At 39.6% G+C, this 25000-nt stretch overlaps 1 protein-coding gene across 1 annotated transcript in view; it reads left to right on the forward strand.

Moving 5' to 3' along the window:
• cadpsa (Ca2+-dependent activator protein for secretion a) overlaps positions 1–25000 on the forward strand; it is a 223723-nt gene that overhangs the window by 78832 nt on the left and 119891 nt on the right. The window contains exons 9-13 of the mRNA XM_061727983.1: positions 629–695; positions 7899–8007; positions 8686–8898; positions 18143–18279; positions 19183–19370. Coding sequence (XP_061583967.1) covers positions 629–695; positions 7899–8007; positions 8686–8898; positions 18143–18279; positions 19183–19370 — 714 coding nt within the window. The remainder of the gene's footprint in view (positions 1–628; positions 696–7898; positions 8008–8685; positions 8899–18142; positions 18280–19182; positions 19371–25000) is intronic.

The following is a 25000-nucleotide window of genomic DNA, read 5'->3' on the forward strand; positions in this document are numbered from 1 at the left end:
AATGCACAAAACATGTGATCTCCACTCATTTTTTCCCGCTCAACACTGGATATCAACTAAAAAGGAACAAAGAAATACAGGACTGTCTCAGAAAATTAGAATATTGTGATAAAGTCCTTTATTTTCTGTAATGCAAAAATGTCATATATTCTGGATTCATTACAAATCAACTGAAATATTGCAAGCCTTTTATTATTTTAATATTGCTGATCATGGCTTACAGTTTAAGAAAACTCAAATATCCTATCTCAAAAAATTAGAATATTCTGGGAATCTTAATCTTAAACTGTAAACCATAATCAGCTATATTAAAATAATAAAAGGCTTGCAATATTTCAGTTGATTTGTAATGAATCCAGAATGTATGACATTTTTGTTTTTTTAATTGCATTACAGAAAATAAAGAACTTTATCACAATATTCAAATTTTCTGAGACAGTCCTGTATATCATTTTTGGGCTTTTTTAAATGTGTGGTTTGATTGTAGTAATGGTCTCTGACCAGCAGAGATCAGTGCTGCATCTACTACGGTTCAGCCGCGCCGGCGGCTCTGACCTCTGACGCCAAAACAGCTGCATGACTCAGAGAAAAGCCCTCATTTTTAAGATGATTTTCTTTTCTTTTACAGGTACCTTTGGGCTGTGGGCAAAAATGTGTGGAAAAGATGGAAGAGAAGATTCTTTGTGTTGGTCCAGGTATGCGCAATAATGTCAATTTATTTGTTGCCTGGAAGATGCATAATGTACAATCTCTAACGGACACTAAAAATGTCTTTAAAATCATGCAAAATAATGGCTGGGGGTTTGAAGGAGCACTAGCAATGCCCAGGCTTTAGTTTGCAACAAAATAAATATCTATTGAAAAAAATGTTACAGCTGTTACAGCTAAGCTGTTTTTTTTAAACAAGTCTCTGGATGACCTCATGACATCATCATGTTCATGCCCAGAAACAGGTCTGGTTCATAATAACTTTCTAGACCACAGGCCTAAATGGGTTCACTGATTTTTTTTTAAAATCATAAGTAATTAAAATACTGTCAAATTCCCTCCTTCTGCTTTACTTGGCTCTGATACACATTTTCCCCCATAATAACAATAATTATGATAGTAATAATAATTATTGTTCATGTATTAAATATGTACATAAATTAAGTCGTAATAAATACGATTTAAAGGGAATACAATTATTTCTATTTCTTTTACAGTCATGTTTTTAAAAAGGTTGCTGATGCGTCCACTCTAGTGGACGTCGTGGAATCCTGTCATGAATTAATGATGACAAACTCTATTTTCCCTCAAGTGTATTTGTTTTCTGACAGAATCAAAAGGTTTAGCAATTATTCGATGTGGGGATGATGGAATTAAGTTTGTTGCCAGCAAAAACATTCCTTGAAATGTCAGTTTTGTTCAGTACTGTGCACGTGAATGTGTGACAACTTCCTGATGTCCTCTGGATGCAGATCTGAAAAAAAAAACAAAACAAAGCAGAATGCTGGCATCCACAATGCATGATAGAATTATTATTATCATTATCATTAATATTATCATTATTAGACAACAATATGAATTGAATTAGACACCCTGCAGGTTAATCAGACATATCCTTTGCAGTATTGTTCACCATAGCACCATAGCACCGTTTCGGTGTGTTTTTGGTGCATTTAGCCGCATCCCTGTAGAATCTTACATTAAACGGATGTGCGGTTAATTCTGTGTGCAAATTCTGCCCTTAAAAATCATAACGGGATGAGCACTGTAGATTTTTATTATCCTAAATCATAAATCCTGTCGAGGCTGAAGAAGGATATCCAACAAACATTAATTTGTTCCTACAGACGTGTTCATGACACGCACAACATCTTTGTCATTTTCCTGTCGTCTCAGAGACTTGTGGCATGTTCAGCTTTTCCAGTAATGTCAGCTGAATCTGTTCAGAGGTTTTGGCCAAGCGCAGATGTTTTCCTGAGCAGAAGTAAGTCTTGTCCTCTCGTATTCTTGACCATCCATTACATTGGCCCCCATTTAGCCCCTTTGCAGCCAGTTATTTCAGGTTTTTTTTTACAATTATCAATCATATTTTGAATATTCTCTTTTTGGTGGGACCTGTAGGGAGGGCCCGATCAACGCTGCTTGCAGCTTTAATTTTGTCTTTTGTTTATAAAAATATCTTGGGACTGTATGACTGCAAGCTAAAGTGGAGATGCAGATTTAGACGGCCGAAACTTTGTCATGAGCTCTGTCGCATCATGAGCTCCACCATGAAGCCTGAGCAGCCTCCACCATGGCTGGAATATTTTTACCAACCACATGTTGTGTGTGCTTAGACCAAGAGATTCAGTCAAGCTGTCTTCCCTCGGCTGTCAGGCCACTGACGGAGAACCCAAGCAGGCTTTTGTCAGGAAATAGTTGGGGGTGGGGGAGTAGTGGAGGGAAGGGGGGGGTAGCAGCCATTTCCTGGTGGCTCCGCACTGGGAGGTGGGCAGCAGGCAGGAGGTGGAGGGTGGGGGTGGGCCTGTCTCTTGTGCGTTAGAGAGGATATGTCTCAGAGCTACAAGTTGACAGGGGATTGACAGAGTGGAGTGAACACTGGCTGGTCTAACACTCGCAGCTACAAAAGCCTGAGCGCCGCCAACTTCAAGCTTCTCACCCGCTCGCAGCTAAATATATAGCAAGTGACAAATACTGGTCAATAGACTGTGCGCTTGTGTGTGTGTGTTTGTTTGTTTCTATGCCTGTCTTTGAACGGCCGCGGTTGTTTGTCTGCAGGAATGGAGGCGCGCTCCGTCTCTGTGAGACTCCGGCTGAACGCTGTCTTGCTGTTTTAGCGAGGCTGCACATGTAGGGATTTCTTTTCTACTGGCTCCTTCATTCAGTTCAACTAAATCCTGACTGTTGGCAACAAACTGTTTAAGCTCCCTCTCCCATGATTCATCGTGGCTCAGTTATATTCTAGATCCATATGTTGAATACGACCTTGATTATGGAACAGAACTTATTCCACTGAGTGATTTTAAGTCTAGAATGAGTGCACTTGAGACAGTATCTCTGATTTGTAACTGTTTTAAATGATTTCCATTTTTTGTTTTTTTTTATTTTATTTGATTTTAATATTTCACATAACACCTCTGTAAATTTTAATATCTGAAATCTTGTGCTGCCTCTTTGCCAGGACACCCTTGCAAAAGAGATTTTTAAACTCAATGGGTTTCTTTTCCTGGTTAAATAAAGGTTAAATTAAAAAAAAAATAATGAATGAAAAACAATTATGTTTTTCTCATTTCCAATTTAGTAAATTGATTTTATTTGCATTCTTGTCCCAAGAAACCAGTCTTATTCAGTCTTTAAAGAAACTCCTAATATTGTCACCTTTTACTCATCGAGTGTATGGATGAAATGATCATCCATCAGCACAAGATGCAAATTCTCTTTTTCAAACAAAAAGGCTCACTGCTGATAAACGTGAAGCCGACCCGGACAAGCGGTCTGAACAGATTCATGTGGATGTTCCTGCAGGGCAGTCTGGGATTTCCAGCGGATATTTATAGACTACTCCATCTTCAGCCCATCCAAACTCAGAACTTTGGCTTCAGCCTTAACAACCGTTGGCTCTATAAGTGGAAGAGAGGTCTGTTTTTGTTCATATACTCACAATAGGAAAATAATAATGAAAAACTCTCTTTTGATACAAATCTGATGACAATTTTTAGCTCAAATGTTATGAAGAGAAATATAAAACTTGAATGCAGCATCGTCTTCATTAACATTTGCAGCAGAACGCACTCAGCACCTGCTGACACCGCCACTTTCAAAGAGGTTAAATGTCTGAAGCATAAATATTCAGAGAAATTTAAGATGGATCAGTTTTGTGCTTTTTAAAATCTATTTAAAGAGCATCTTTAGTTAGTGAGGGAATGAATGAATTAATTTTATTTGTGCTTAAGAACAAATATTTGTGTTTTGAAGTGATTTTCAACTCAAAATCAGATTTAACATAACCGTGTCACTTTTGGGACTAGAAAATCTGAAGTGTTCAAATTTGAAGGTTCAGTGACATCACTCACCCAGATCAGAGTAAAATGATCCAGTGTCGGGGTGGAGGTTTGTGTCTAACCCCACCCCCTGAAAACAACTGACTCCACCCCTAAAAGCCACCACTCACGCTTCCTTACTCAGCTTCTCTTTTCATAAAATGTTTCACCTTCTTGTTTCTTTAAATACATTTTTTAAAGGTCATACATTTTTTTTCCAGTATAATTTTTCTTTAATTTTTCATTTAGGCTACCTTATCTTATCATCTGTAGCTGATAAGAGCGTTGTACAGTAGATCGTAGAATGAGTTGAATTAATCTGTCCAAGCAGAACTAATGTGCTACGTTCAGAAGAAGTTTGGCCTTTGGTGAAACAAAGTTGAATGAGACAAAAAGGAAAGTCAAATATGCAGAATTATTGTAGATTTGAAGCAGCGGCATGTATAAAATGTAGATTTCAGAACTTTTCTAACAAATCCATTTTGAAAAGACAGAATCCCCACACCCAGACTGCTTGCTTCTCGTACTCTGTAACTCCATGTCTTTAAATTCTGTTATAATCTGTGAGACTTAAACTGTCCAGGGATCCATTCAAACCCTTTTATTATTGGATAACGTTTTATCATTTAGCTAATTACAGTTTATATTAAATCAAAAATATCAAGAGTAAAGTTAACCAGCATAGGAATTTGTGTCTGTGTATTGATGTACTGTATTTATTTCGGATGGTGAAGCTCTTCTGCAAACACATATGCCACAGGAAGCGGGTCATCTCTCGTATTCAAGTCCATGTGTTTGATGTAATGATGTGAACACAAATGACTGCAGCAGTCGCTTTCACTCTCCCTTCCTCTTAAATTCTTCATCACTACCTCTGCATCCCACTCTTCCTTGCTGATTGACAGCAAAGCGAGTGAGAAAGAGGGGGCAGAAAGGCAGGAAGCTGGCTGTTGGGGTTTGCGTGTAGGGGGGAGAGTACTTTAGACCATGATTTGCCTCTGTGGTGTCCTGGAGGCCAGGGAGCTGCTGGAGAGTCGGTCCAGCTCCCTCCGTCTTTTACTTAGCCTCAGGTCTCATCAGTTCTGACTTGGGGAATCTCGTTTGTCACACACAGAAACACACATACACAGACACACACCCAGAATGCAGCTGCAGCGAGAGTGAGAGCTGCCACTTGCAGCAGCAGACGTGGCGACAGCGGCGAATTGGCCAGGTCTGGTGATTTGTGACGACAGGCTGGTATGACTGGCAGCTACAGTAACAGCAGACCAGCTACAGCCAACAACAGTGTCACTCCTCCTCCTGTTGGCTCCATTAAGAGGTAGCAAGCAGCACACTGATCCAGTGTTAGACTCGAGCAGGGGCGGACACCGAGCTATCGCTGGATAGGATCTTTAAAACCTTCCTTCGTTACTGCTCGGATTACAGTTCCTGCACAATGTGTATGCGGGTGGTGGGTGGACCGAACAGCTGGTGGTTTGTGTCCTGTGGGAGGAGAGGTCATGATGGTAGAGTCAAATGAGTTCAGCTGTCTTCATCAGTAAACACCAAAGAAGAAGTGGAGAAGTTAGTGCACTTCATTGGGAGTGCACTAAATTGTAGTGACAGTCGTATTAATGAAGTGTGTTAGACACGTCAAGATTAAAAATAACATGCCTCTCCAAACGGTACGATATAGAGTCACAATAGGATGCTCTATAACATGCAGTGGTTTGTTGGTCCTGGTGTGAGGTTTGAAGTCTCCCTGCAGATCAAAGGCTCCAGAATGATCACCTTCCAGCACCCCCACAAGGACCCTGAAGGTCCTGTTCAAAGATCCAACGTCCAGATCATTTACCCCATCACAGATTTCTTCTATCTTTGCGTATGTGTCACATTTACAGGTTTTATATTGTCAAACAAAGTTTGATATCAGACAAAAGAAAGCCTGTTCTCCTCCGGAAGGGCCTGGATTGGGAAGCCCTTCAGACCCTCATCAGGACTTTGGATGGTTTTGAATGGAAGTGCAATGGAAATGGACATTTGGCCACTACAGATACCTTAACATGGGTGACCTGTGCTGAATTAGCTGGTCATTTTAGGGGTCTGACATGTAGACCATACGAAATGATGATCAAGCGTGTTCACCAAAACTGCTCCTAGCTGGAAAGGCCTGTGCAACGAATCAACTTGAGCTACTTTAAGACTGCCCACCATGCCAACATTGGGGGACTTTAGGGGTCTTAACGAGGTTGATGCTCAAGCAGAGCACCATGTTTTTATTCATCTGGATGCACCTTCGCAGTGAGGTCAGCTACGTCCACCAAAACCACTCATACACCAAAGTTTACCAAATGTGTCTGAAGATTTTCAGTGGAGTTATATTGCACACAGACAGTGTCTACCTCAACATTGCTGTCACATGGTGGCATCTTCAAGTTGTAAACAAAGGTGGTTAATTCAAACACCCAAGACACAATAATGAGGTAGTGAAGGGAAAATGATACAATGGTAATATGTCTACATGGTTTCCACTTGAAATAACTTATGTACTATGTAAAGGGGTACTATCATGGACACTAGTGTCTACGAAGTCATTTAGGTTGGATTTAAAAGTGTTTGAAGTGGTCAAAGTACAATTGCAATATCTGAACATGGTGTCCAACTCAAATACTGTACCATGAACAGTACAAGGCTTTTGAAGTGGACAGAGTACAGTAGTAATAGTTTTACATGGTGTCCACTTCAAATACCTAATTTCCAATATACAATGCTGTGGACAATAAAGTCCACTTCAAATACAGTAGTAGGGCTCATAGGCAGTTGTCTTATATCTCCAAACTACTGATGTTTGGAGGCTGGCAGTCTGATACTGGGTCAAAGGTATATGAGGTGTTCAATGTCTGGTAACTCCAAAACTGCTGATGTTGAGGAGGTCAGTGCAAAAATAAAAAGCCCAGCAGAGAAAGATGGTTCAGAAATGGAGATGGATTTAGAAAGGATGGGGAGAAAAAGGAAAAGTGTAACCGTGAAAAATGATTGCACTCTCAGTTCAGGATTTTGGATTTCTTTTTTTCTTTCTTTTTTTTTTTAAACATATATATGAGTTGGAATCCGGATTTTGGATTTCTTGGTTGAGGATTCTGTTATCTCAGATTTTGGGTTCTGATTCACAACACATTTGGCGAATTGATGCCATATAATTGAAGAGGAGGGGGAGGGTAGACCAACTTACTTTTGCGCATCTGTATTGCCCCCATATTTATTTGAGTGTGACTGCAACCACCGGGCTGCAGAAGTGCTGTGGGCTGGCTGCACCAGCCGTTGGAAATCAGGGCTGTAATAAAAGCCGTCCAACCAAAATGACATTAGAAGATATGTTGTGCTAAAGATATGTAAAAACCTGTTTCGGCATTCAGCGTGCCTGAACCACATCAAATTTACACAATGCAGATTAAGTTAGCAGGAAGTCTCACACAAAGTATAGACAATTTGATGGCTTTTCAAAGTAACACGCCTCAAGCACACTTGTGGACTGGTGCAAGATTACCTCAACCTATGGAGACCGAGTTTACAAATCTCAGGGTCTCACGAGAGATTTCATTCTTGTATAAGTTTAGTTTTAAATCCAGGGTGACGTTTGATGTTCCATGTCCTGCTCTGCCTTTGCTTGCTGCATCTTTAGCTGGATTCACACAATGTTAAGTTGTATGTTACATAGATAAGATTATCTATATTATTTGGTATCTTCAGCTTGTCCTTTTTTCTTCCGTTCTAATTGAACACATTGGTACAACCCCTTTAATTTACTTTAATGGAGAAAACAAGAATTTGTAGCATAGATATATATTATTGATTAGTGAATACGTCCTCTGTTTGTGGCTCGTACAGGTGAGTCAGTACACATTCGCCATGTGCAGCTACAGAGAGAAGAAGGCTGAGCCTGTGGAGCTTCTGCAGCTGGATGGCTACACGGTGGACTACACAGACCCGCAGCCCGGTAAGAGCAACCGCCTGTTGTCGGACAACATGACAGAGGGGGACGTGTGGGCTTCAAGTTCACTCAGGAACCCAGCAGCCGTCCTCCTGCGCTGCCTCAGGCATGGGGACAAAATGTTTCTGCCCTTTTACAAATAAAACAAACTATTGAGTTATTGTATCATACCTTTTACGGAAGAGTATTAGGGCTAGGCAGGAGAAAAATAAAAATAATATTTTAGAGGAGGAATATTTTTTTTTTCATTATGCACTTTGAGAAAAAAGTTGAAATGTGGAGAAAAAAGTTGAAATTTCGAGATTAATGTTGAAGTACAATTTCGACAAAAAAGTCAGAATGTCGAGATTAATGTTGAAATACAATTTCAAGAATAAAGTCAAAATTTCGTGAATAAAGTTGAAATGTTGAGAAAAAAGGCGAAATTTGACTTTGTTCTTGAAATTGTATTTCAACATTATTCTCGACATTTCGACTTTTTTCTCGAAATTGTATTTCAACATTAATCTCGACATTTCGACTTTTTTCTCGAAATGCACAATAAAAAAAAATCTTCCCCTCTCAAATATTTGTTCTCCTGCATGGTCCTGATACTCTTTCGTGGACCTTAGATAGCAGATGTTTCCTTAGTTTAATGTAAACTTGCTGCTGCCTTTCTCGCGGCTTCTTCCATCACGTTTTCAGGTCTGGAAGGAGGTCGGACCTTCTTCAACGCCGTGAAAGAAGGAGACACGGTGATCTTCGCCAGTGACGATGAGCAGGACCGTATTTTGTGGGTGCAGGCCATGTACAGAGCCACGGGTCAGTCCCACAAGCCCGTGCCGCCCACCCAGGTCCAGAAACTCAACTCCAGAGGGGCCACGGTGCCGCAGCTCGATGCGCCGATATCCCAGTTCTGTAAGTCCTCACTTCCCACTTCTGTCTCGACAACAGAAGGCATCCGTGTGACGGGACGCGCGAGCGGTGGATGATCTCATATTTATTTTAGATGTAACTGAACTTATTGTTTTGAGGAAATGAATAGTTTATTTGTCGATCATGCAGATGATAATGGAGAACTGTGGGAGTTGAAGCTTTGAACCACAGTAGACTTGACTCGTGTGCTTTCACAGCATGGAAAAAACATCCACAGGACTCCGATGTAAAAAGATGAAACAAAAGAGATTTATTCCTTAATTTTCCACAGCATATAGTTACAGGAGTAATTCTATTCCAAAGTTTTCCAAAAGAAAAAGCACTACGGTAAGAAAACTGTGTGGCTCTATCCTAACAAGCCTCAACTGCATCTGCTCCTTCTGCTCTGCTCTTAAAGCGACAGTAACATGAAAGTAACTCAACGTAGTCACAAAAGCTTTCTTAACCTCTCTTAAATTAAATTACTTTTAATAACATTTTACCTATTTTAATGATCTATTTATTCAATGAAATTAACTATTTATTTATTTATTTATTTGAACATTAACTAATAAACCAACAAAAATCAGTGGACTAATTTACTTTAAACCAGTTTGGATGTTTCTTCTTTTTTTTTGCTCTGAGACTTCACTTCTATGGTCCATTTCTCGCCGTCTTCTGCTGTCTTGTCCTCAGCATCCTCAGCTTCGTCCGTGTCTCAGCCACCGAGGCCCTCAGCGTGTCCGGACCACCGTTGTGGTCTGCTGTGGCTCTGCGTGACTCTGTCTGTGTGCTGCTTCCTCTCTGTTGTTGGCGGCTCTGCTGTGTGTCTCTACGTGTACCTGATTGTTTCCTCTTCCTCTCTACTTCCTCTCTACTTCCTCTCTTCTTCCTCTCTACTTCCTCTCTACTTCCTCTCTCTTTCCTCTTGTAAACCCTGATCTGCTACCATGTAGCTGGATTCGAGGGTAAGTGCTTCCCTCCCTTTTTTTTGCTCTTCCCTTCTTTGTTTGTGGCCATTCTTTTTCAGTTTCTCTGTGATTATTGTTTCAGCTGAAATCAGATGCATGCAGAAAACATTAGCTTTGCTTGGCCTCCCTCACACGTGTTAATTAGGCTTCGTGTTTAGAGCACTTCTGATCATTAATACCATTATGAAAGTCTTATTCATCAAATGTTTTTTTTTGTTAGTTCTTTGATGAAATTCAAGAAAACAGGGTTGGGAAAACCAGCCCATCGATGGGAATCAGAAAATCTGAAAAGTCCTGATTAAAAAGATAATACAAAACAAAAAGACAGTATGCACCCAAGAAAGCTCGTGACATTTGTCATTTTTATTTCCTTTGTCAATATAAATCCACTCTTTTTCGCTTCAGACCTGGAACTCATTCACACTTAAAAGGTGTTCTGCCACCAGGATAGTTTTGGTTTTGGGGGAGTGGGGGGCACATGGAGCCCATCAGGAAAAATAGAGCCATCTACAGTAGCTTCTACATTGATTCGTGGGACCACAATACACGGGGCGGCCCTAGCAAGTTCTTCTTTGATGAAGGATAGTATCCTTAGTTTAGCTTAGTTTAGTTTATTTTGTTTTGGTTATTTACATTTTAAGATGTTTGCATATACACACTGTATATGTATACACACACAGGTATAAATATATATATATATATATATATATATATATATATATATATATATATATATATATATATATGTATGTGTATGTATATATGTGTGTACACATTTCCTTTTCTTGACCAAAAAGGCAACAAAAAGCAGACTACAGAAGGGGAAAAAAAGGTACTAATAAGAAGAAAACGAAACGAACAAACAAAACAAAGAAAAGAAAATGAACAAAGAAGAGAAGAAAATAAATGTGGTCAATCAAGATTGAGGACAGCTGCAGGAGGAAAGTTGCATAATTTAGACAGTTTAATATGAAGATAATTTATATTGGTGTTCTTATCTATTATTTTAGATTTATACTTTTTTTTTAATTTGTAAATTGAGCTACTTTTTTTTAGTTCCTCATCAAGGCCATCCATCCTTAACTCAAGATTCTGAAGGAATAAAATAAGTAACTCTTCGACTGATGTGTAGTTCACAAGATTACACTTTTATTACAATTTCACATATTTGTGACTGCATTTAATATGATTATCTGATGTCAGTTTGTCACAATTCCTCATTTACCTGGTAAGAAACTATTTAAAAGTGGTGAGAGGAACTTTTCTGTGATCATCAACAACCATTTCAGCTTAATCCCCCTGAAGAGGGATCGACACAGCGGATCATAGTCCCCACATTGGACACACACAACCTTTCTGTGATAATATTCATGAGAATTAAATGTTTTTACGCAGGCATAAAAATTGTAAAAAAAAAAAAAAAAAGAGGTGACAAAACTGCTAAGGATTAAAAAGAAATGCATGCAGGCCATTGCACCTAATAAATACAGAAATGCGCTTAGATTTGTGAACTTCCGGAGTAGTTGTTTTTGACAAAACCACTGGAGTCCCACTGAGACCTGGCAGCTGGTAATTACCACGTTAAAAGTGGCAGGTCATGAATAATACAGCGTGGCTCCTGCACAATTAAATCAGGCAGCAGTAACTCAATGTTACCAAATAACTATGTGTCAGTTCACACCTGGATCAGTGCAATGAATAATAAACCCTCATGTCACTGCTACAAACGCAACTTACCCCCACCTGCCCCCCACCCAGATCTAAAGTGGCTCCAGTCAAACAGTAAAAAACAAAGACCCAACTGAAAGCTTTAGTTTTCGCTGCTCACACATAAAAAACTGGGTTCACAGTTTACTCCTTTTATCTTGCTTTGTGCACTGACGGTTTAATTGGTTTTGACATATGAAAGAACATCACTTTAATAAGTTCAGCAAGCTTTTTGGGTTGTACTTTTCAAGTGTTTTGTCCTAGCTTAATGTTGCTTTTATCAGACATGAAGTAGTAGCTGTGAAACCACAAACCTGTCTTTGATGGCTGCAAAAGCAAAACACTCAGCGTGGACGTGTTTCATTCAAATCTCTGCCATTCAGAAAAATGTTTGACTTTGTTTCTACTGAAGGTGTTTGGTTCCAATACTAAATAGAAATTTAAGAGCAGAAAAAAGCTTGAGAATTTCTGCTCCATGTTTAGTTTTTCTTTTTCCTTGTAGAACAATCAGGTAGTTATTTGGAAATGGTTTTATAACATTTTCCAGATTATCGTAGCGCAACAATTGCTTCCATGGGATCATTGCTGATGTCTTTCCTCTTTGGCATTTTATTAGCATCAACCTAAATGCTTCAGACCTGAAAAGTGTCAAAATACTTAATTTTATGGATGTCTACACACCTGCGGAATGCTGATGATCAGTCCATCAGATGCTTTCATCAAACCGTACTTTAGTCCAGTGTCTCCTAACCTGTAACTTATACAAATTATATTTGCGCATGTTAAATAAATAAAAAATCATAATAACACACCTAATGGAATACAGTAATCCAAGTCTGTATAAACCCACTTAGAAATATATTTTGGTCATTTAAAAATTTTAAAAGTTATTTAGCAGGATAAAAACTTAAAAACGTATTATATAATTATTGAACATTTAATCATACTACTACTCCGGCAGGTTGTTAAAGGAAAAATGTTACAAACGTTAGCTCTCATATTGAGAGACATTTTTCAGAAATATTTTTATGTCCTTGCAATTATTTTTTGTGCGGATTTTAAACATTGGTGACACAAAATTAAGTGAAAAAAAACAAAGTCATATGTATAAGAGATAAGATAAGATAATCTTTTATTACTCCCTCAATGAGGAAACTCACATGTTAGCAGCAGTAACTTAACACACACATGCAGGGAAGGGGGTAAAAAAGTAAAAAGAAAAAAATATAATTACAGGACAGTATATACATTGCGATGGAAATAAAAGTAGTGCGAAAGAAAAAAAAAGCAGGTAGAACGTGTGTGAGGTAGACAGACAGATATTGCATAGATATTGTATACAGGGTAAACCAAAGAGAAATGTATCAAAAAAACATAATGTTCATTTTTTTCAATTAAAGGTTTGTAACGAATCACTTTACTCTTTTGGGGGGGGGGGCTCGCTGGTCTTAGACACAAGTAGGGGGGGCTCAAAGGAAAAAAGGTTGGGAACATCTGCTTTAGTCCATCAGATGCTTTCATCCAACCGTACTTTAGTCCATCAGATGCTTTCATCCAACCGTACTTTAGTCCATCAGATGCTTTCATCCAACCGTACTTTAGTCCATCAGATGCTTTCATCCAACCGTACTTTAGTTCATCAGATGCTTTCATCCAACCGTACTTTAGTTCATCAGATGCTTTCATCCAACCGTACTTTAGTTCATCAGATGCTTTCATCCAACCGTACTTTAGTTCATCAGATGCTTTCATCCAACCGTACTTTAGTTCATCAGATGCTTTCATCCAACCGTACTTTAGTCCATCAGATGCTTTCATCCAACCGTACTTTAGTCCATCAGATGCTTTCATCCAACCGTACTTTAGTCCATCAGATGCTTTCATCCAACCGTACTTTAGTTCATCAGATGCTTTCATCCAACCGTACTTTAGTTCATCAGATGCTTTCATCCAACCGTACTTTAGTCCATCAGATGCTTTCATCCAACCGTACTTTAGTCCATCAGATGCTTTCATCCAACCGTACTTTAGTTCATCAGATGCTTTCATCCAACCGTACTTTAGTTCATCAGATGCTTTCATCCAACCGTACTTTAGTTCATCAGATGCTTTCATCCAACCGTACTTTAGTTCATCAGATGCTTTCATCCAACCGTACTTTAGTCCATCAGATGCTTTCATCCAACCGTACTTTAGTTCATCAGATGCTTTCATCCAACCGTACTTTAGTTCATCAGATGCTTTCATCCAACCGTACTTTAGTCCATCAGATGCTTTCATCCAACGTTCCAACATCCAACAGTCAGGACTTATCGTTTAACCTGCTCAGTGGGGGAGTTGGCTCTGAAATGCAGCTCCTGGGTGTTTGGTATTTCTCTGAGCTTTGCATGGTCTGAACTACAGATACATTTGCTGGAGCATCAACCCATGGAAAGATATGCAGCTGTCTTGAATGTTTTCAATTTGTAAATAATCTTTTCTCACTGTAGAATGTTGAGGTCCACGTTGTTTGGGGATGCTTTTTAATCCTTTCCAGCCTGATGTGCAATCAAAATGATATTTATGATCACTCTTTATGTTTTTCCCTTGTGGCATTGTGTTAACACTCATCTGAATGCTTCAGACCAACAAACTGCCAAAACATGTGCTATTATAGAGGTCTGCATACCTACTGATGACTGATGTGTTGACTCATCAAGCACTATACAGTAAATAGCAGTACCTTGCCACAACTTCATGATTTTCAGCACTAAAACGACTTATAGACAAGATTAGAGATCAGAAGGAAGAACAGACTAGAGAAACAGAAACTATGGAGAGTGCAAACAGTGTAAGAGATGTGTGGTCAGGCCTTAAACATAATAGACTTAAGCAGGAGGAGGATATGACAAATGGAAGTCAGGACAGTCAAATAACTGAACATGTTTTTCAACAGGTTCAGTTCAGAGACAAGTTTTTCTTCCTCCTCTGCTGCCGCCAGCCAGACAGACCTCCCATCATCCCTTGAACCACAGCTTCCCTGTCATGCCTCGAGTGTCTCATCGTCTACCTCAGTGGTGGATCATGGTGCTGCGCCTTCATTGACTGAGTTTACATGCAGAGTCAGAGAAGGGCTGTGGTGCGGTGCAGACCTAATAGAGCAGTTTTGTATATACTTTTTTTTTTTTGCATTTTTTCTTTGTCTGCTACTGTCTTTGAAAGACAATAAAACAATTCTTTTTTTTTGTTGCACCAAACGGATTGTCTTGCTACCTTTCTTTACATTTTTGAGGGTTGAAGTACATTTTTTACAGTTTTTCAGTTAGCCTTTTTTGACCTACTACCCTCACTCTAGGTCAGAGTGTGACAACATGTCAACTTGAAAGTTCTTCACAGATTCCATCAAATTTCTCCTCAAACAGACTTTGAGTGGCGGCCCTGTCGCTGGGATGGACTCTGGGACGGATATGAATGATGGTTGTACTTGGATCAAGAATTTTTGTCATCCAGGTTCCCCCTTCCTTCACTGTCCATCGCAGACTCCCCCGCTGTCAGTCAACAAACAAAACAAAGAGCAGGATGCTGGGAGCTGGTGGCGTCCTCTCAACAAGTCTCTGCACCCCGCCTCTGCACCCTCCCCCAAAAATCTAAAAAGGTGACATTGTGGTGCCCCTTTGGTCTGTAGCTGGTGGCCTGTCAGGTCCGTTTGATGTGAGTGAGCGGTAGTGAAGGCGGGAAAGCTGGACAGTAACATGCAGTGACATTAGTCACCCCCATCCGTCTGGGCTGGAGAAGGATGGCCCTGACAATGATTGATGGCTGATATTCATTTATAGATCCAGAAGAACCGGGAGGCAGAGTCCAGGTCCTGGCTCTGATGGTCAAATGCATTCGGGGCTATGTAGCGTTGCGGCACGCTGTTTTTATTTTTTATTTATGGACTCCCACACATTCTCATACTAAATCTCTGTAAATGCATATCGCTACATTGTGATGATGGACACTCATATGATTTAGTGAGGACTTCTAAAAACTCAGACTTCTGAAACCTGAACAGAGTTTGAAATGTGACGTATTCTTCTGGGTCACATCGGTCAGGCCTGAACAAAGATGTAGGACAGAAAGGTCAGCATCCAACGTCCAAATGGAGCAAACCAGCGTACGCCTGTCAAAGAAGACCGAGGTTTGTGGTCCAGAACGGTGGAAGCAAGGCGATGGCTGACGTCTCAGGTGATGGTTTGATTTTAGGATTCATCATAGTTATCTACACCAGTGGTTCCCAACCTTTTTTCCTTGGAGACCCCCCTACTTGTGTCTAAGACCAGCCGGGCCCCCCGACCCGTACGTACTAGCAACAAAAAGTGATTCGTTACAAATCTTTAATTAAAAAAATTAACATTAATTATGTTTTTTCGATACATTTCTCTTTGGTTTACCCTGTATACATATGACTTTGTTTTTCTCACTTCATTTTGTGTCACCAATGTATGCGCACAAAAAGTAATTGCAAGGACATAAAAATATTTCTGAAAAATGTCTCTTAATATGAGAGCAAAAATGTTTTACATTTTTCCTTTAACAACCTGTCGGAGTAGTAGTATGATTAAATGTTGAATAAAAATATAATAATACATTTTTAAGTTTTTATCCTGCTAAATAACTTAGTATTTTAAAATGACCAAAATATATTTCTAAGTGGGTTTATACAGACTTGGATTACTGTATTCCATTAGTTGTGTTATGATTTTTTATTTAGTTAACATGTGCAAATATTATTTTTACAACTGCATATCCTCAAAGCAGACAAAGTTTCTTGCCCCCCCCAGAGATCTCTGGCGCCCCCCCAGGGGGGGCCCGGACCCCAGGTTGGGAGACACTGCTCTACACTTTAATTAAACATTTTTGCATCATGAATAAAATGAATTAGAATAAAACACAGTTGGTGTGACATTATGATATAGAGTTCTTTCATGCATTCATTCATTCATTCATTCATTCATTCATTCATTCATTCATTCATTCATTCATTCCTAGTCAACAACCAGGCAAATAATCAAATAATAATAATGATAAAAAAGCTTATAAGACCCAACAGACCCAACTCCAGTAGCTTGAGCCAGAATGGATTCTGCTGCACGTTTACAGCGATGACAAGACGGTTCACGTTCTTACGATGTCACTCGACGCTCATATTCAGATTTTATTACTTTGACATTATATTGCAGTATATTTGTTCAGGAACAGCTAAGTATCAGTCCAACATGGTTTATATTTGCATCTGAAACAAGTCAATGACCCGTTGAATGCAAACTTTTTAAGTTGTACATTAGTTCTTAAATTTATAAGGACTGACTGGCTGTAAAGTTAAACGGCCTCTAGGGGGTTCAATACAGATTAAATATGTTGATACATTATGATTGCCTTCTATTGTTGGATTCGTTTTTAATGTCCTTATTTGAACAATAACATTGTTACTCAAGGTTAAAACACAATAACTGAAGAGTTGATCTTGAGTCTGTGTGTCTTAAACTATTAAACGCTGTCAATGGGTGCATCTTTTGCATTTGGCAGCAGTAAAATGCTGCGGCTGCACAGTCGGCTGTCAGGAGCTGTAATGTTTTAGGTCCTCACAGACTCAGATTTTGGTCTTGTGGTCTTGCACCTTGTCGACATGGTCCGTGCAGTGAAACAGCGTGTCAACTGCACAGCAGCAGCAGCTGCTCTCCTCCTCGGCTACTTACCTGCAGCACGTTGGATGTGTTTTGCTGCTCAGAGAGAATTCAGATGGAGGCCAATGCAAAGTATCAGTATCACAGATGATAATATGTCATTTTTGTGTGTTTTGCTTTTTCATTTTTTTTACAAGATCAAATTTGACGTGTAAAATGAGAAGGTTTACTATATGAATATTCATATTCAACCTCCAGTTCATATCTGCTTCAATTTAACCCAATTAGTTAAAATCCATTTAAAAACACTCCGATTGTAATTGCATTAATTTGCCAGTTGATAAAAAAGGAGCTTCAGGAAGGAAGCATCAAATCTTCATTTTTTCTCCTCTGTCCAGAACTTCTCTAAGCTACGATGAACTTGACCCTTACGGGCAGGAATTCAGATTCTGTCCTGGATTTCAAAGGAACAAATGTGACCGCCAGAACTGTTGCTGCAGCGTTTTCATGGATAACTGGAGCCGGTTGATCAGGACATCCCACTAATGAGAATCTTAAAGCAGCACATGATCATCATTTTATTCTGCACTAGTGACACAGTCCGTTCTTAAGTGCCAGCAACGTCAGCTTCATCCCGGATAAGTTGCATTAAATCAGAAGTCAACCAAGTCTTCATCTCAGAAAAGCACCTTTAAAGTCCAGCTAACTTCCTGCTCTCCTTTGTCTTGATGGATGGCTATAACCCGCACTGAAAAGAATATTTATGCCAAATAAATGTAACCTAATGGAAGCACATATACGTATGGATTATTAGTGTGTTTATAATGTTGACCTCATTGGCAGGAACTCTTACCACCTGCTTCTGTCTTTGTGTCTTTGTCTGTCTGCTCATTGGATGGGCGTTTTGTAAACTGTGAACAGATGCTGATCGGGCCCAGAAGCACGGCATGGACGAGTTTATATCAGCCAACCCCTGTAACTTTGATCACGCCTCCCTGTTCGAGTCGCTGCAGCGCCTCACCCTCGACCACAGACTCAACGACTCCTACTCCTGCCTGGTAAGACCAGAGGACTGGGACTGCATTATGCAGAGATAACTAATGATAAAAGGCTTCTTAAAAGTGAACTTTGATTTCTGCCTTAGCCCATCACTACACACAAGAGGATGTGGTTGGAGCTCATTTCAGATACTGTTGCATGTTACCTGCCGTCACAAAAGTACCGTGGAGGCGGTGCCGACCATTATTGAACCATTACAGTATTTTAAAGCTGGCAGGATATGTGACAACGATTCACATTTTAAAGCAAACTTGCCGTAAAAGCCTTCTGTTTGCTCTGGGCGGTGTGAGTTAAACTGTACTTCTGGGGAAGAAAACGTTGTTTTTCCATTTTGTGAAAGTAGAAAAATGGGTGTAATAATGGAAAAAAGAAGACTGAAGTGGGTTTTTAGTGAGTAAAGCCTGACTTAAACACGGCACAGATCTGCAGGTGATGTACTGTTTTCCAATCTAAGAGACCAAATGCAAAAGCACAGGTGAATACAAACGAATGAAATTAAATTCATATTGTCTGCTAAGGTATTGAAGTCAAAGTAAATCTGTAAATTTCTAAGGATCTTAGGAGGAAGATATTATAGTGATGTTTTTTTCATGCGTTATCCCTGATTTTAAAACGAAGGTGCAAAAAAGCTCCAGGTTTAAGTAAAACTGATGGTAATGCATTTATCGTAAGCTTTAGGATAAAGCTCTAATGAAGCTCTAAGCTGAGATCAGAAAAAGGCATTTGATGTGTTAGGAGAAATTAGGAAACTAGGATGTGCTTAATGGCTTTGAATTAGAATTTCTTCCTCTGAATTGAATTTTCACATTTGATGAAACATGTTTCCAGCGCTGAAACGGTCGTCCCGGCTGCCAGACCTGCATCAGCCACACGGCAGCTTGTTTTGTGTGTTTCTTCCACAGGGCTGGTTCAGTCCTGGCCAGGTCTTTGTCTTGGATGAGTACTGTGCTCGCTACGGCGTTCGGGGCTGCCATCGGCACTTGTGTTACCTGAGCGATCTGCTGGAGCGGGCGGAGAATGGAGCCATGATTGACCCCACGCTACTTCATTACAGCTTCGCCTTCTGTGCCTCCCACGTCCATGGAAACAGGTACGAGTCAAACCGCCCGCAAGTTATGCATTGTCTTTTTCTACAGCGCTAAAACCTGATTGTAGAAGATAAAATGACTGAAGCTCACAGAATTATTATTATTGAAGTGACGGAATATAATACAGAATTACTCTTCATATAAATATACATTTTATTTTTGATGGTTCTAAGTTTGATGCTTTATTTTCGTTCCTCTAATACAACATTTTATTTGCCTTTTGTTTGCATGCTTACTTTTCCTCTTTTTTTTATGTTTTTCCCTCTCGTATCATCTTTTTACCTTGTTTATGACCTGACTCCCCCCACTGCCACCAAACTTCCACATAATCACACCTAGTCACCATTTATTTGCGTTGTTAATCTTAGCCGAGGCTGAGCCTCGTTTCCTTCCATCCCTCAGCTCCCTGATCAGGCAACTAAAAGACAACTCAGAATGAGTTCATGAAGAAAAAGGGCTTCAAAAGTACAGTTTCACGGTAGCTGTCATTTCTTCTACAATAGTTGACATGTGTTCCCACTTTTCCCACGCTTTTGAATATAAACAGAGTAAAAAAAAAGATCACGAGTATAGAACCAACATGGGAGAGAGTCACCCGTCTCCAGAAAACTGCATCTACAGAAGAAACGGAAAAAGTGATTCTGAATAATGGTCCTCAGCATGAAACTGACAGGACTCTGAGTGATTTTGATTCTTTTTTTGGGACTAAATATAATCCAAATACGATTCTGAGCATATTTGCCTTGGACGAGGCTAAGCATCACTTTTGGACCCTCAGGTGGCACTGCGCTACCATAGACCTGTTTGTCTGATAGGAATCTCTGCACGGAAAACCTCTGAATAAAAAGCGCTGCTCAAGAGCACAAGAGGCTGTGCCCTCCACAAATGCAGGTTGAAGCTCTGATGATCCAGAAACAACCACAGTCTCCTCAGGACCAAAGGTCAATTCAAATAAACTGAGCTGACGAATGCTGGCCGTCTCTTTCATGTCTTGGCTTTGCAGAAGAAGAGTCTGGGTGCTGATCTTTCACCAATTTTTTTTTTTTTGATAATTTTATTTATTGAGCATTAATAGCACAGCACATGGATACTGATACAAAAAGGTTCACAATGCTCATTTTTATATTTTAACACCCCTGCCCTCCCATCCCCTGAACAGGTTGGGCACCTAACCAACAGAATTGTAAAATTGAATGAAAAAATAAAAAATAAAAAAAAAAATAAAACAGACCAGTTATGAATATAGCAAGTCAACATGCACATAAGCACATATACACACACATACAGGTGGCTGCTATGCGATATCTAAGTGGGCACAGTTCTAAGTTTGCTCATGTACAGTAACACCGGATCCCAGACAGAGAAAAACTTGTCCTTGGACCCCCCGAGAGTATATTTGATCTTTTCCAACTGTAAGAAATGTGTCAGATCGCTAAACCATAGCGACACTTTGGGTGGATTTTTTGACTTCCAGTGCAATAGTATTCTTCTTCTTGCAAGCAGCGTTGTAAATGCAATAATATTTCTATAGCTTTTCTTTAATGTTGTATGTCTAACACTTGTGGTACCAAATATGGCCATAGCAGCATCGGGTTGAAGATCAATATTCAGTGCTTTTGATAACGTTTTAAAGATGGTGGACCAGTAATTTACCAGGGCAGGACACAACCAGAACATGTGTGTTAAATCAGCAGGAGTGTTTTGACACCTGTCACACCTCGCATCTGTGTTAGGATATATTTTAGCCAATCTTGCTTTGGAAAAATGCATGCGATGTAGGATCTTGAACTGTATTACGTTTAATTTGGCACAGGAGGTGCTGTCATTAACTCTTAATAGAGCGCTTTCCCAAGTGTCCTCCTGCAAGTCCTCCCCTAATTCATTCTCCCAATCTGCCCTGATTTTCGTTAGGGTTGCGTTTTTAAAGGAGGTTATATTGTCACTTATTCTTGAGATTAGTTTTTTAGGATTGAACGGGGATTTCAACAGATCATCTAAACCAGAGGGCGATGTTATATGTGGAAAGTTGGGGTCTTGATGCTGAACGAAATGGCGAACTTGAAAATAACGAAATAAGCTAGACCGAGGTAGGCCAAATTTGCGTGAGAAATCATCAAAACTTGCAAAAACACGATTTATGTACATATCCTTAAAATTATAAATGCCTTGTCTCTGCCATAGAGCAAATCCAGAGTCTAACCTAGCTGGAGGGAAAAGGTGATTGTTGTGAATGGGACTTAGATGGAGAAGGTTTTTAAACCCAAAGCTCCGTCTAAGTTGAACCCAGATTTTTAAAGTGTTTTTAACTACAGGGTTGCTAGTGTAATGAGAGATAGAGAGGGGAAGGCTGGAGGTAACCAGGGCTGCGAGGGAGGAAGAAATGCAAGATGAGGCTTCAGAGCGGCACCAGTCTGTGTCAGGAGTATGAAGCCAGTGCATAATTTTTTGAACATTAGAGGCCCAATAATAATGACAAAAATTAGGAAGAGCTAAGCCACCCTGACATTTAGGTCTCTGTAACAGCTCTAACCGCACCCTAGGATTCTTTCCGTCCCATATAAATGAAATTAAAGTCTTATCAATGGATTTAAAAAAAGATTTAGGAAGATACAGTGGGATACATTGGAACAGGTAAAGAAACCGAGGGAGCACATTCATTTTGATGCAGTTCACTTTACCTGCTAAGGATAGGTGAAGTAGACGCCACTTCTTCAGGTCCAGTTTGACTTTCTCAAATAGCGGATTGAAGTTTTTTTGATAAAGACTCTGCATATCCCTTGTAATATTAATGCCCAAGTATTTAAAGCCATTTTTAGACATTTGAAACGGTAAAACACCGTCCTGAATGTGAAGAGCCAAGTCATTAACAGGGTAGCATTCACTCTTATTTAAGTTCAGTTTGTACCCTGAAAAAACACCAAATCTCCTCAGTGCACAAATAATATGGGGAGCACAAGAGACAGGGTCAGATGCATAAATTAACAAATCATCCGCATAGAGAGATACTCTTTGCTCCCTCCCCCCCCTATGGATTCCAGTAATTGTTGGCAAAGTTTTGAGTGTAATAGACAAGGGCTCTATGGCCAAAGCGAACAGCAATGGGCTGATTGGACAGCCCTGACGGGTCCCCCTTGATAGCTGGAAATACTGTGAGCGCTTACCATTCGTAATTACAGAGGCTTTGGGTGATGTATATAACAGTTTAATCCATGAGATGAAATTAGGGCCATATCCGAATTTCTTCAAACATGTAAATAAGTATCGCCATTCCACCCTGTCAAAAGCTTTCTGTGCGTCCAGCGCAATGACCACTTCAGGAACAGCACTGGACGCAGGGGAGTGGATAACATTCAACAGCCGACGAATATTTGTAAACGAGTGCCGGCCTAAAATGAAACCGGTCTGGTCAGCTGATATCACATCCTGCATTGTTGTTTCTAGGCGTAAGGCGAGGGCTTTGGCCAGGATCTTCACATCACAGTTTAGGAGGGAGATGGGACGATATGAGCCACAGTCTGTGGAATCTTTACCTGGCTTTAGCAGGAGGGAGATTGATGCCTCAGTCAAAGTCTGCGGAAGTGAGCCACGGGTCAAAGAGTCATTAAACATATCCAGTAAGAGTTTTGATAGTTTGTCAGAGAACTTTTTAAAGAACTCTATGGGGTACCCATCAGGGCCTGGTGATTTATTGTTCTGCATTGCCTTCATTGCATTCACGATTTCTGTAAGACTCAATGGAAGCTCCGTTCCGGTTCTATGAATTGCTGTAACAGAAGGAGCATGAAGGTTATCAAAAAAAAGTTCCATGTCAGAGTCGTCATTTGTCATCTCTGATGTATACAGGATTGAATAAAATGAGGTGAATGTTTCTTTAATTTCTTCTGGGTCAATGGTTAATTCCCCATCATTCTTCCGAATCTGTAGGATTTGTTGAGAGGCCGAGCGGCACTTAAGTTGGTGTGATAGTAAACGTCCAGCTTTGTCTCCATGTTCATAGACATACCCTCGTGCTTTTAAAAGGAGACGTCCTGTCTTTTCAGCAGATAGCAAATTATATTGCATTTGAAGGTCCAGCTTCCTTTTGTAGATCTCAGGGGAGGGAGAGACAGAGTACTGAGCATCAACCATAGATATTGCCTTAATAAGCTCCTCTTGTTTTAGTCTGTTCTTCTTATTTATTTTAGCCGAATATGATATTATCTCACCCCTGAGTACTGCTTTTAGTGTCTCCCACAGGAGAGAAGGAGAAATGTCATCCTTTTGGTTGAATTCAATGAAATCATCTATTTTTTGCGATATAATTTGGCAAAAGCTCTCATCAGTCAGGAGGTGTCTGTCTAATTTCCAGGAGGACTGTTCAAATTGATAAGGAGGAAATGCAAGGTCTAATAATACAGGGGCATGATCTGACTCTACTATAGATGAATATTCAACTTTTTTAACAAATGATAGAAGGTTCCGGTCAATGAAAAAATAATCTATTCTACTATACGAGTGATGTACATTGGAAAAGAAAGAAAATGATTTGCTCTGTGGGAATAAAAAACGCCAGGGGTCAACACCTCCTATTTGGTCCATAAACGCTGATAATAGCTTGGCTTTTTTAGAAATATTCGTAGAGGTAGAATTGGAGCGATCAAGCGCTGGGTTTATCACACAATTTAAATCTCCACCAAAAATCAGTTGTCGTGAGTTCAAATCTGGAATTAATGACATGATTTTACTCATGAATTTATCATCATCCCAGTTCGGGGCATAAATATTAACTAGAACCACAGGCTTATGGTGGAGGAGTCCTGATACCATCACAAATCGCCCCCGTGGATCCGAGATAACAGTGGTTGCATTAAACTGAATTTTTTTATGCATCAATATGGCTGTCCCACAAGTTTTAGAATTAAGGTTGGAATGGAATATATTCCCCACCCATCCTTTTTTAAGTCTGACCTGATCCTTTATCTGTAGATGGGTTTCCTGGAGAAATGCAATATCACACTTTAAATACTTAAGGTGATTGAATACCCTGGCTCTTTTAACAGGCCCGTTTAAACCCTTCACATTCCAACTAATGAATCGCATAGCAGCCACCCTTGCATTAATGTCATTTACCATGTTTAATTAAAGAAAATAAACTGAACAGAAAGGTAAGTAATGTAAAAGTACAGCCGTGATCATGTTTAAGTGCACAGTTTGGTCCTTTTCTTCTCTTAAAGAGATAAGTATATGTTTCAAGAATGTGGCGGTGTCCCTTTTCCCAACCCTATCTAAGAACAAAAACAAAACTAAAACTAAGCCTATACCTGTCACTCTCTCTGAGGCAAGCTGCAGGCTAAACACTATTCCAAACAACTTCTGGTATAACATTTCCTTACTACCTCTGCCTTGCGAGGCTCCCAGTTTCTATAATAAACTATATAATAAACCACTTAACACCACAATATAAACAAAAGAGATGGTTGAGCAGTACAGCAACTATCAAAAGTAAATGTGAGCGCATATGAAAACGCATGCAACCTCAACATCACAGTAAAATTAAAAACAAAAAAAAAAAAATAAAAAAAAAAATAAAAAATATTAAAGTATTTTTCTTTCCTTTTTCAATGATACAGCATCATATTGATCAGTCCACCCA

This window comes from Cololabis saira, chromosome 8 (assembly GCF_033807715.1).
Source record: "Cololabis saira isolate AMF1-May2022 chromosome 8, fColSai1.1, whole genome shotgun sequence".
Lineage (NCBI taxonomy): Eukaryota > Metazoa > Chordata > Actinopteri > Beloniformes > Belonidae > Cololabis > Cololabis saira.